Source organism: Schistocerca piceifrons, chromosome 1 (assembly GCF_021461385.2).
Source record: "Schistocerca piceifrons isolate TAMUIC-IGC-003096 chromosome 1, iqSchPice1.1, whole genome shotgun sequence".
NCBI lineage: Eukaryota > Metazoa > Arthropoda > Insecta > Orthoptera > Acrididae > Schistocerca > Schistocerca piceifrons.
In genome coordinates, this window is record NC_060138.1 from 835,835,843 (window position 1) to 835,849,473 (window position 13,631).

At 37.6% G+C, this 13,631-nt stretch overlaps 1 protein-coding gene across 1 annotated transcript in view; it reads right to left on the reverse strand.

The window, feature by feature from the left end:
* LOC124790644 (argininosuccinate lyase) overlaps positions 1-13,631 on the reverse strand; it is a 65,389-nt gene that overhangs the window by 29,644 nt on the left and 22,114 nt on the right. Inside the window, exons 4-6 of the mRNA XM_047257799.1 lie at positions 10,386-10,469; positions 4,830-4,961; positions 3,087-3,187 (exon numbers count right to left, since the gene is read on the reverse strand). Coding sequence (XP_047113755.1) covers positions 3,087-3,187; positions 4,830-4,961; positions 10,386-10,469 — 317 coding nt within the window. The remainder of the gene's footprint in view (positions 1-3,086; positions 3,188-4,829; positions 4,962-10,385; positions 10,470-13,631) is intronic.

Here is a 13,631-nt window from a genome sequence, read left to right on the forward strand (position 1 = left end):
CAAAATTGCCTAGCTTTAAGTAGAGCAATAGGTGGTAGTGATGGCTAGTTCATAGTTTCTCACGTATCTCTCACACTACAGCAGTACGAGTTAAATGTCATGTGATTGTTTGGACAAGGTGATTCTGTATAAAGTGCTTCAGCATATTGAGAAATCTTGAGCATGTTCAAGTGTGACTATCATTTGCCCAACCTACCTTTCATAATTCTTCAAAATACATTTGCACATAACATCAGTGTCCAAAGCTTCATCTGAAAATGTGAAAAGGCCTACACATCAATTTACATATAAAAATATGATCTCAGCAGAAATTGTTTAATCTGTGAATATAAGATGACCCTGTATTTTTTTATTGATGAACTTGGGAAAAAATCTCAACTTATAGTTGAATAAATACAGTAAATTCTATAAAAGCAAACTATAATGATAGTTAAATAATTACAGAACCAAGGATACATACAAGAGTGTTCTATAAAGAAAACTAAAAGGAAACACACTGAACTTAAATTATTGCAGCAAAGATAAGAAAACTAAGCATGACAGTGTGTTCACATGTATGCCTTGATATTCTCGTGACATCTGCCTTGATATTCTCATACATCCAAGTACAAAACTGTGTCACTGTTACAAACTTTTTCCATCACATTAACTATCTAGCTTTTCCTGTTCACTTAAAAAAGAAATCTAGATAATGCTTCTTTTATCGTATGAACTGTGGTACCAGTTTACCCAAAACCCCATGTCTTCAATTATGAGCACAACTAGAAAAAAAAGAGGAATGAAGGCAGGAGAAGTTACAAAGATAGAATGTAAAGGAAAATGACAGGAGAGGAAATTGTGGGGACAAGGGAGTGGGAAGGATCCATCCAAGTAGATCTCTACATACTATACCAGTCTAATTCTTGTCGTATCCTGAAATCGGGGCTATCCTCACAATAATCTTACTTCCATCCATGAAGGTAATAGATTTTTACCCACCTTACATATGCAGTATCTTGCTGCATCCTTCTACCACATCACATGGGTCATTACTACTGTGAATGACATGGGTTGAAGGCCTATCCTATACATTCACCAAGCACTCACAGTTCGGTTCAGTCATAGGACTTTCACATGTTATAAAAGATAGCCATAAAGTATACTAGCTGTGATGCGATTACTGGAGCAACAATCAGCCAATCCACAGGAATGTTCACAGATGAAGAATGGGAAACTACAATCTCAACTACCCTGTTGTTGAATATGCTGCACACCACAGCATGGTGAGGTCAAGCACTGCTTCAGTACCCATGTTATATGGGTTTCCTGCTGTCCAGAAGCACTTCCTTTGAATTATGCATGTGGGAACTGTCTTTATTTTCATTACATATTACATTTCTCTTTACTATTTCCATTATATAGGAAGCTCTGTAATTACCACATAGTTCTCTTTCCTATATCCATTGGATAGAAAGCACTGTATTTAAAGATTGGAGACTTGAACATACCTACAGGAGAAGCTCATGGAGACCGAGCAAATGACGAATACCAGGTAAGATTATTAAGCCCAACACTTGTGTGAAGATGATGCCAATGAAAATATGGTAACCATTAAATAATTTTGCATTATACCTTCATGGAACTGAACATACTTTCTAGTTTCAGTATGAAAAATGTGGACTTCAGACTTTAGGGAGACTGTAAGAAGTTTACAAGCAATACAAAAGTTATAAGAGAGAACACTACTCTCATTCTTTTTGCTGTTTTCATGGATGATTTACCTTTAAATCTTATTTTACATGTAGTCAAATATTTATAAGGTAAGTTGATAGAATTTACACTGAAGTGTCAAAGAAGCTGGTATAAGAATGCATATGCAAATACAGAGATATGTAAACAGGCAGAGCACGGCGCTGCAGTCAGCAACACCTATGTAAGATGAGAAGTGTATGGCACAGACCTTAGACTGATTTCTGCTGCTATAATGGCAGGTTATCAAGATTTAAGTGAGTCTGAATGTGGAGATATAGTCAGCACATGAGCAATGCGACACAACATCTCCAAGGTAGCGATGAAGTGGGGACTTTCCCAAATAACCATTTCACAAGTGTACCATGAATATTAGGAATCCAGTGAAATATCAAATCTTCAACATTGCTGCAGCTGTAAAAAGATCCTGTAAGAATGGGACCAACAACGACTGAAGAGAATCATTCAACATGACAGAAGTGCAACCCTTCCACAAATTGCTGCAGCTTTCAGTGCTGGGCCATCAACAAATGTCAGTGTGTGAACCATTCAATGAAACATCATCGATATGGGCTTTCAGAGTCAAAGACCCACTCTTGTACCCTTGATAACTGCACGGCACAAAGCTTTACACCTCACTTGGGCCCGTCGACACCGACATTGGACTGTTGATGACTAGAAACATGTTGCCTGGTCAGACAAGTCTCATTTCAAATTGTATCAAGCAGATAGACGTGCATGGGTGTGGAGACAACCTCATGAATCCATGCACCCTACATGTCAGCAGAGGACTGTTCAAGCTGGTGGAGGCTCTGTAATGGTGTGGGGTGTGTTCAGTTGGAGTAATATGGGACCTCTGATAGGTCTAGGTATGACTCTGGCAGGTGACATGTATGTAAGCATCCTGTCTGATCACCTGCATCCGTTCATGTCCATTGTGCATTCTGGTGGACTTGGGCAATTCCAGCAGGACAATGCAACACTCGTCACATCCAGAATTACCACAGAGTGGCTCCAGGAACACTCTTCCGAGTTAAAACACGTCCACTGGCCACCAAACTCCTCAGATATTAACATTATTGAGCATATCTGGGCTGCCTTGCAACATGCTGTTCAGAGGAGATCTCCACCCCCTCATACTCATACAGATTCATGGACAGCCCTGCAGGATTCATGGTGTCAGTTCCCTCCAGCACTACTTCAGATATTAGTCGAGTCCATGCCACATCATGTTGTGGCACTTCTGTGTGCTCGTGGGGGCCCAAAAGATATTAGACATGTGTAGCAGTTTCTTTGGCTCTTCAGTGTATTTTGTATTGCTAATGCCATAAATGGAAGCTGGAGGTAAATTACCTTACCTTAGTAACCAATGACTCCAACGAATTGTTTGAGCTCTTTGGAGATGAGTATATCCTGGCATAATAACATTAATATTATCTTGTGCTTTTTTAGTAAAAGTCTGAAACATAATTACACAAGTAGTTCCAATAAAAATAATTGTTAACTTACTAATGGTGATTTCTGATATTTTGAAAGCTAAACTTTGAGTAAGTTATTGTAAGCAGCCTAAGTGCACCAACACTTTAAGGTCTGTTTGATAGGCAAGTAGACAATTCAAATGAATCTGTGTGAATAACATGTAGGCCCTGCTTACAGATCAGTTTCACTTTTATCAACATCTCTTATTAAGAATTATGGATTGTCAGAATAAATTTTCTCTCTATAGTGGAACATGCATAGATGTGAAATCTACTGGTAGATTAAAACTGTGTGCTGGACTGGGACTCAAAAATGGGACCTTTGCCTTGCATAGTGGAGTGCTTTGCAAACTGAGCTATCCAATCACAACTCAGAATCTGCTCTCACAGCTTCACTTCTGCTCGTATCTCATCTGGTGAAGTTTTGTAGGTAGAAGATGAGTCAATAGGAGAAGTAAAGTTGTAAAGGCAGGTCATGGGTTGTGCTTGCTCACAAAAGCCAAAGGCCCACAGTTCAAATCCGGGACCAGCACATACTTTGAATTTGCCAGGAAGTTTCAAAACAGTGCACACTCAGCAGCACAGTGAAAATTATTTCTGGAAGCAGTCCCCCAGACCATGGTTAAGCCATGTCTCCGCAATATCCTTTCTTCCAGCAGTGTTAATCCCACAAGGTATACAGGATAACTCCTGTAAAGTTTGGAAGCTAAAAGATGTACTGGTGGAAATAAAGTTGTGAGGGCAGTTTATGAGTCATGCTTGGAAAGCTCAGTCAGTAGAGTACTTGAAAGGCAAAGGCCCCAGGTTCAAGTCCTAGACCAATGCACAATTTTAGTTCATAGATTAAAGATGTAGATGTAGATGTATAAGTAGATAAAAGTGGAAGAACATTGAATAGATGAATAAAAATTTGAGTAACCTATGGGTTGTTACTTTGCAGAATCTAACAACCTACATATATATGAACGATTACTAATGAAGGCTGGTCATTTTCATTTCCATGTTCATTTAAAATATATTTTCATAGTCTGTTGGCATTGTCCAACAGCTCTGGAGGCTTTCAGAAATTAAAAGAAAGCTATTGTGGCAGCAATGATAGATGATAGTCATCTAAGCTACTATTCAAAATACTGAGAGCACTAACATTGTCATGGATTAATGATATGGAGATTTTAGTGTGCATTAAAAATAATGTATAAATTGAAAAAAGAAATTATATGGGAAAGACATGTAATATATTCAGTCAAAATATTAGACTATGGCCGAATTTGCTTTAGAGACCAGCTACTACAAAATTACATCAGTAAAGTAAATTTCATATGGGAATGAAATTGTACAAAGCATTCCCAGAAAATAATACATACAATGTATCTTAATAAATACAAAAGAAATTGTAGATTAGTCACAGTATATGTTCAACACACTAAAACTATCCTGTTAGTGACTAAACTATATATTTGAGTCAACAGTCCAGTATTATGCAATAAAATGTACTACATTTAATTCAATAAGCAAAACAAATAAATAAAATAATGAACTTTCTGTCATTATGAACTGCAATAAGATTAATGGGAGGTACTTATAAAGAACAATCATAACAAAGCAAGGCACATCCAAACTTACCTCTACAAGTTCATAAAATATTTGCTGGAGGTTTTGAATATGAGACAGAAGCCAGAGTTTCATGTCTGTGGCTACTTGATCATTTCGGCTTCTTCCAGTGTGGAGTTTGGATGCAGGTTCACCAATAAGTTCCTGAATGTTAAACAGCATTTGTTACAAAGGCATCAATAATTGTAGTATCCATCTCATAGTCTACACAGATGTGGAAGATTTTAACAAGAACAGATTAATATTCATGTTGGCACATTAGGTAGACACAATAAGTAACTATTCATTAAATGGCCTCTCATAAAAAAAAAGTAGTTGTGATGTGGAAGTATGAGCAATGACAGCTAAATGACAAACTCTTCCATAAGACCCACCTTAACATTCAAGAAGGATGACCTGCAATGCAACAGAAAAAACAGGAATGAATGACATTCAAAGAGATATGACCTTTGATGCAGCAGAAGAGGACAGGAAGGAAACGTTAGGTGTCAGTTATCCTCACAACTTTTTGTGAATTGTTCAGAGTTTGGAAAAGACAGGACAGAATGGAAGATTCTGTGAGTGAAAATAAAAGACTATAAAAGCAGAGCAGAATGTTTTACATCAGTCAGCAGGACCAATGCAACACCAAAATACACAACACACTAGTTCTTGACAACTATTCATAGATGACAATGCTAAAACATGCAAAAACTGTGGTCAGAGATACAAACTTGTAGGCAACTGGAATATTACAGTTGGTGTGTTTCTCTTTCTGAGCTATTGCATTTATTGCAGTTCTGTATGTCTGTAATTTTTTGTGCCTAAGGAGTCAAACATGATAGCTTGTGTTCAGAAAACTGGGGCCCATGGTTCTTTCACAAGACAATGTCAAGGAGATAAATTTAGGTTATGAAATTTATTCAGTATGAGAGAGTAGCCAAGATTTTAATAAGAATTAGGAATTTTTTCATGGAAAGAACAATTAATGAACTGCTCTTTCACATTAAGGCTAAATGCAGATCAAAACAGTATGGGATTACATGGCTAGTAACTAAGTAACTCCAAAATCAGACCCAGAGGACCAAATAGTGCCAACTGCCCAGTGTCATCCTCTAACATTTGGTATCATTTGGATTTGATTTGGATGAGTATGGAGTCAGAGCACTATTCTAATAGCCTTTGTCATCTTTCTGGACACATGAGTCACAGTTTCTCATTCTATTATCTCCTCCTCAGTACACCTTGAAAGCCTGAATGCACCTTGTTCCAGTCCTCCCACCAGAGAAAAATCCTTAACAGGGCTGGAATTAAACTTGGGTCCTTCTAATGGCAGTTGGACATACTGATCACTCATGTTCAGAGACAGAGTTATAGCTAGTAAGTCAAAAATGTGTGGCACCAGATCTTATTTAGCACTGGATGTACACAACAGATTTCCATAAATGGGAAAGAATGAACATCAATCACAGACTCAAACACCTTTTGAACATGCAATCATGAAGCCTATGACACCATTCCACACAGACAAAAGGAATGCAACACCAGATAATTTTCTCACATTCTTGTCCCTGCCCAAAATATTAAAGAGTAAAGATATAAACCTAGAGGATACAGTAAACCATTTGTGAAGAGATATACCAATGTCACTAATAATGTCAAAGGCACCACCACTTGTTTGGCTGTTAGTGGGTATAAATGTTTTGCTACCATTGTGAGGTAGTAATAATTGAATTCGGTGGCCAATGATAAAAGCTTCATCATTTCTGCCAGAGCTGTTAGGTTAGTGGATAAGTTTGTAGTCATTTTGTTTTGCATGTTGATATGCCAGTTGCTATGAGTTTATTTATCAATTGTAATTTTTTTTATTTTTAGTTCACTGTTGCTGTTTGAGTTTACATATTGTCTTTTTGTCATTTGAAGATACTGTGTGGAGCTGAATTCAATAGAGGGGTGACAGCAACAGAAGTGGACAGAAAAATTTGTGCAGTGTATGAGGATAATGCCAAAGGACAGAGCATGGCAAGAAAAGAGTTTTCTCATTTTAAGGGGGATAATTTCGACATTAGTGACTCTCAACATTTAGAAAGACTTTTGGAGTTTGATGAAGATTGTTTGGACATATTAATCCACAATGATCCACATCAGTATACATGAGAACTGGCAAATGTGATGAACTGTGATCATTCCATCATTATGTGACATTTTAATGCAAAGGCCAAGGCTCAAAAACTAGGTGTATGGGTATTGCACACTCTATGCCAAAATCAGCAGATGGCCATATGTGAATCTCTGCTCATCAACTGGCTCATGACCAACAGTGCTCATTCCTATCCTGTATCATTACTGGTAATGAGAAATGGTGTCTTTATGCTAACAAAAGGAAAAGAAAGGAATGGTTGAACCCAGACAAAGCAGCAGCCTTCTCCACACAAAGACCATTACATGCCCACAAGAGATAATGTTATTAAACATATAACACGTCAGCCTCAGTTGCAAATAGAAACCAGTCTTTACCTAGGTTTCAGCCAAAATAATTTGGCCTTCTTCAGAAGCTATTGACACTAAACTATTGCATGCCAAAATTTGGCCATGTCAAGTATAAAACTATAGCACAATATTACCTAGTCATAAATCTATATTACTTAGCTGAAGAGAAATAGCAGGGCCCACTGCACAGATGTGGTTGGTATGCCGCAAGAGCTGTGCCGGAACTAATTGCAGCAAACAGCTATGTACCAAGCACAGCAGATGGTCATGCACATGCAAGTGTAGAAATATAGATATATAAACAGTAGCTATCTTTATGTTAGGAATTGGATTAATATAACCATGTAAACTGTTGATGGCGTAATCTGTAACCGAACTTACTTCTGAGGAGAACGAGAATGCTATAAATGGATTCGGAGCCCGTAAGAAAGACTAGCTATTACTCGGCTAAATTATTCCTCAATTTTGAATACATTACTATTCGACTAAAGAAAGTGGATTCAGGCACTGGCAACTACAAAGGCACCGTAACATCAGGGCCGGTGAAGCAAAGGTTGAAAACCTTTGAAAAAGTTCTAATTTCTCAATTGTAACTGGTCATTAAGTAGGTTTTCTTTATCAAGCAGCAGGTGTTTAAAGATTTGCAACTCCTCAAGGAAGTCAAGCTTAGTGCCTTTAACCTCACAATTTAATAGCTCTGTGTTATTTGTTGGATTGGAAGCATGGGCCAATTGAACAAGGTGCTCGGCAAAAGTTGAGCCACGTGTGCCATCTTCACTTTTCGTGGCTATATGTTCTTTATATTTAGCTGAAAGGGCTCTCCCTGTCTGGCTGATGTAATAACTCAGGCAATCACTACAGGTAATGTATTCAAAATTGAGGAATAATTTTGCCGAGTAATAGCTAGTCTTTCTTATGGGCTCCGAATCCATTTATAGGGTTCTCGTTCTCTTCAGAAGTAAGTTTGGTTACAGATTACATCATTAACGGTTTATATGGTCATATTAATTCATAAAGGTAGCTACTGTTTATGCATCTATATTTGCACGCGTGCATGTGCATGACCATCTGTGGTGCATGGTGCATAGCTGTTCACTGTGATTAGTTCCGGCGCAGCTCTCGCGGCCTACTGACCTCGTCTGCACAGTGGGGCCTGCTGTTTCTCTTCAGCTAAGTAATGTAGATTTATGACTGGGTACTACTGTGCTATAGTTTTATACTTGACATGGCCAAACTTTGGCATACACTAGTTAATGCCAATAGCTTCTGAAGAAGGCCAAATTATTTTGGCCAAAACCTAGGTAAAGAGTGGTTTCTATTTGCAACTGAGGGTGACGTGTTATATGTTTCATTATCACAGTTGCTGATGGGGCTACATGATGTTAAAAGATGTTGGAACAATTATGGTGTGGTGTACTACGAATTACTTCCCCGAGGTGTAACCATCACTTCTGACACTTACTGTCAAAAACTGAGACATCTTGCAGATGCAATGCAAGAACAACAACCAGGAAGACTGTGTGAAGTGATGCTACTCCACAATAATGCCTACCTGCATCCTGCTAGACTGACAAAAAACAGACATGTATGAGTTGGGTTAGGAAGTGATTCCACATCTACTTTACTTAGTTGATCATTCACCCTCGTATTTTCACCTTACTCGCTGTCTATCAAACAGTCTTCGAGGAACTTCCTTTCAGGATGAAAATGCACTCCAAATATGGCTTGATGATTTTTTCGCCTCAAAACTAAGTGATTTCTATACTTGCTGAATCAAAGAGTTACTTACCCCAGCATTTTCATACTGTCATAAATGGTGAAGAATATATTATTGATGACTTAAGTCTCTGTTATGTGTACCTATTGTGTTTATTAATATGGATAAAGGCTGTTAACTTTTGCACCCACCAAGTGTTTTCTGGGAGCTCTATTTTGTTTTGGCTGATGCTTTTGTTTGTTCCTTGCTTAATGTTCTTATTATTTTTGCCTATTCTCAGAATAGTTTTTATGTTTATGTTTATGTGTTCCATTTTTTAGTAACAACTTGGAGGATTTTGCAAAATTTGATGGCAATGGATTACTGTTTGTTGTCTGGATTAAGTGGAGCACATTATTTCTAGCACTATTACTTAAATCCCAGGAGCCATCCATCCCTTATCCTTGCATCTTTTCAATACTACCCTCTTATGTTATAGGGGGGAAATGTACAAGTGCCTTAGAAATACATTTAAGAACAAGTTAAATTTTTACTCGTTACTGTCTGCCTTATAAAAATACTTTTTTCCTGTGATCCACACAGTTTGCCATATTGTAGTGTTAACATTTTACTATCATTGTCAGTTAAACCATTTACTGTTGGTTTTACAGCTAAATAACTGTAGGTCCTTGGATCTAAAAATTAATTGTGAATGGCTCTTACACTATGTCCTTAATCCCTGTTAGGAAATTTCATCATGGGAAGTAATCCAAAACTGGGCATCAACAACTTGAAATGCTCTCTATCAGTGTTATCTTACAGAAAAGCAACATTAAAGTCTTCACAAACAACCATTCTCTGTTTCAGTCTCAATAATCTTATTAAAACAATCTCTAGGTACTTTATAAAACTTCAGACACTTCCAGCTGGTGGGCTGTAAATTGTCAGTACTTAAGCTTGTGTGTTTTCCATTCCATTATTGCAGCCCAGCTTTCAAATAACTGTTCAACACAATATTCGTTTACCTGATGGGCTTGGCACTTAACTACATATTCTGCATATAACTTTTTTTTGCATATAATAACTCTAGCTTTATTCTTACTAGATATACAACAATATGATATCCATCAAGATATGTATCCATCAAGATAAATTTGTTCAGTTTTAGTTGTTCTGGCTCAAAGTTCTGATATGCACACAAAGTTTCCTGACATTAGATCTGTCATTCTGTTTTCCTTTATGGATATGAGACATTCATCCTGTTTTGGTGGAAGACTGAAAATGTTAATTTGCCTGTCCTACAATTTAAACTTTTCACTTTTTACCATTTTTTCTACTTAGTTGAGAGTATTCTGCACTTAGTTTTACATGAATATAAAGTACTTTAAACCTGATAATCTTACCTTCAGCCTCCTTTCAATAGCTGTATGAATGTCTTCATCTGAGCTCTTTATTGTAAACCTACTTTCTTGCCATTCTTTACATATCTGTAAGGAAAAGTATAAATAGAAACATAATTCAAGTGGAGTACTGGAAGTAAAAACCTGTACATGAAATGAAACTGGAGATATCATTCTGTAATTAGTATAAGAGTCATATTGTTTTATATTTTATGTTTTTTCATACACAAAATCAATTACATCAATCAAAATATTACACTACCTTGAAATTCTCTTATGCACCAAAGTAGTAAGTACTTTCCAGTGGAGAATACTATACAGAATGTCTTCCATTAAGAACAACATTTACATTTTGTCTTCTTCAACTGCATTTTGATCTTAGACTATTGACAATGAGGCCCTGCTCCATATCAAGTAATAAGTTAAGAAGACCCAACTTAAAGTGTTATACATAACCACTGCTTGCCCCATGATTATCATCATGTTAGAGTCATCCATTGTTCCTATATATCAGTAAATAATATCAGTAATTATAGTTCTAGTAATCCAAAATAATGTGTTACACTAAACCGATATCTTATGTTACAGTCACACTATTTCTGCTTTTCTGTTTATGTGCAGCTATCTGTCTGGTCTTCCACACTGTTACATACAGTTTTATGTTGTGTCACATTCTCTGCAAACATTCATCTAATTGTATGTAAATGTCTGCTGCACAACATTGCCTTTCTTGCTCGAACAGTCCACAGGTGTACTGCCAGTCCATAGTGTCCAACGGGCACAATATTTCGGTGATCAGACATGTTGCCATCATCAGGTGCACTCACAAACTAAGCTCCTGAGGGTGAGTGGCCATATTAAATCCCCTACCCTCGCAAGGCATTATCTCTGCGGTCCGCACCCGCGCGTCGGCAGTCGCTGAGATGCTGGCATCAGCATCTGTAATGGCGCGGTGTAATTGCATCATCTTTTTAAAAAGATGTTCAGCAAAGGAAATGAACAGGTGACTAGGGCAGACGAGTTAATTACACCGATGCCACCTTGGACGCCAATGCCAGCACCTCAGCAACTGCTGACGCTCAGGGCGCGGACCGCAGAGAGAATACCTCATGAGGGGAGGGAATTTAATATGGCTGCCGGCCCTCAGGAGCGCAGTTCGTCAGTGCACCTGTCGATGGTGACATGTCTGATCACCGAAATATTGTGCCCACTGGACACTATGGACCGGCAGTACACCCATGGACTGTTCGAGCAAGAAATACGCTGGGAGGAACTGAGGAATCACATTATCTTTCTTAATTGCTGTCCATGCTGTTCACTGACTCATACAGACTTACCCACGTATCTGTTCACAGTTATAACATCAAAGCAAATCTTCATACATTTGCAAAAGATCAGGAAATGTATTAACAAAGAGGAGCTGAAACAACTTCTCTGATCTGTGATAACCACCAAAGTCTTTTTCTTGTCCTGTCTTATTTATTTATTGTTAATGTACTGCTATCTACAACTATGACATGCAGAAATATGGGAGACATGTTTAGTAGAAATTATTTTTTCTGATGTATATGAGCCTCTTACAGTCACATATGTCATATTGTTTGCTCACATGAAAACATTCTCACCACACCAAAGACAGTTTAACAATTAAAAAAAGAAAGTGATATAACATGCCCTCTTATACAAGTGCAGAAAACTGAATGTTGTGAATCTTGCCATTTATTTCTTTATGCTCTGTGCATGGAATAATACTGCAACTTGTCAAGGAAAAGGTTTCTCTATAAATGCAAAGTTAAGAATCCATAAGAAAGTTTTGGTACTGTAAGGCACTAGGCAGCACAAAGTGAATACTTTCCAAATCAGTAGTAAATTATCAATATCAATGAAGTACTATCTGAAAGAATCTGCATAAATATTCAGTAATATCTTAATAAAATTTAAAAGTGGTACAGAGATTGGCAACATGCTTTACATACTCAGAAATATAAAATTGTGCCCTTCACAAAATGAGAAACATAGTATCCTATGATTATAATATCAGTGAGTCACAGTTGTAATTGGCTAACTCTTGCAAATATCTGGAAGTAACACTTTGCAGGGATATGAAATGGAATGATCACATAGGTTCAGTTGTGGGTAAAGCTGGTGGCAGACTTGAATTTACTGGTATAATACTGGGGAAGTGCAATCAGTCTACAAAGGAAATTGCTTACAGACTACTTGTGGAATGGTTCTTGAATATTGCCCAAATGTGTTGGACCCATACCAAATAGGATTAACAGAGGATATTGAACGTATATGGAAAAGCGCAGCACATGGTCACAGGTTTGTTTGATTCATGGGGGAGTGTCATAGAGATATTGAAGGAACTGAACTGTAAGACTATTGAAGATAGACATAAACTATCCTGAGGAATTCTGTTAACAAAATTTTGGTATCCAGCTTTAAAAATGCCATCCACCTCATGGTGGTTTGCAGAGTATAGATGTAGATATATATACAGGGCTTCCCACATAAAACAATATGCCTCATTTACCAGTTCATCACCTTTAATCGAATCACTTGCCAAGTGGCCTGGATGGCCATGAACACCACTTCCAGCATCTCTTATAAACAGGTAATTACATTTTTTTAACATTACTATCATCTATTCTTTTTTAATTAGTTCATATCAGGTGTGAGATACACGGTTTTATATGGGATATCCACATAAAACTGGTGTGTGTGTGTGTGTGTGTGTGTGTGTGTGTGTGTGTGTGTGTGTGTGTGTGTGTGTGTGAGCACGCACGCGAGCATACCTGTTGAAATTGATGTGTGGCTTTTATACAATATGCAATGCTGGTCATTGCAACACCATTAAGATGGCTTGTAACAAATGTCAAATTGGCACAAAGTGTACTATGATCGTGGATATGTAAATGATTAGTACTTCATTGCAACAGCATAAAGAAAGTAGGAGTAATTCCATCAACATTCTGTGTAGGAGAAAAGATAGTTCAAACAGGGGAAAAACTCAGATTGAATAATGACAGAATTATGAAAAGGCCAGATTGGTACTTGACATATAGAGCGGATGCTGACTCACAGACGGGCACAACAAAAAGACTGCTAAACATGTGATCATTTGGCCAAATGGCCTTCTTCTAACATAGAAAACACATATGTATTCATGCAAGCACAGCTCACACACACGACTGTTGTCTCTGACCACCAATGCGAAACTACAAACTTGCAGTCTTTTTGTTGTCC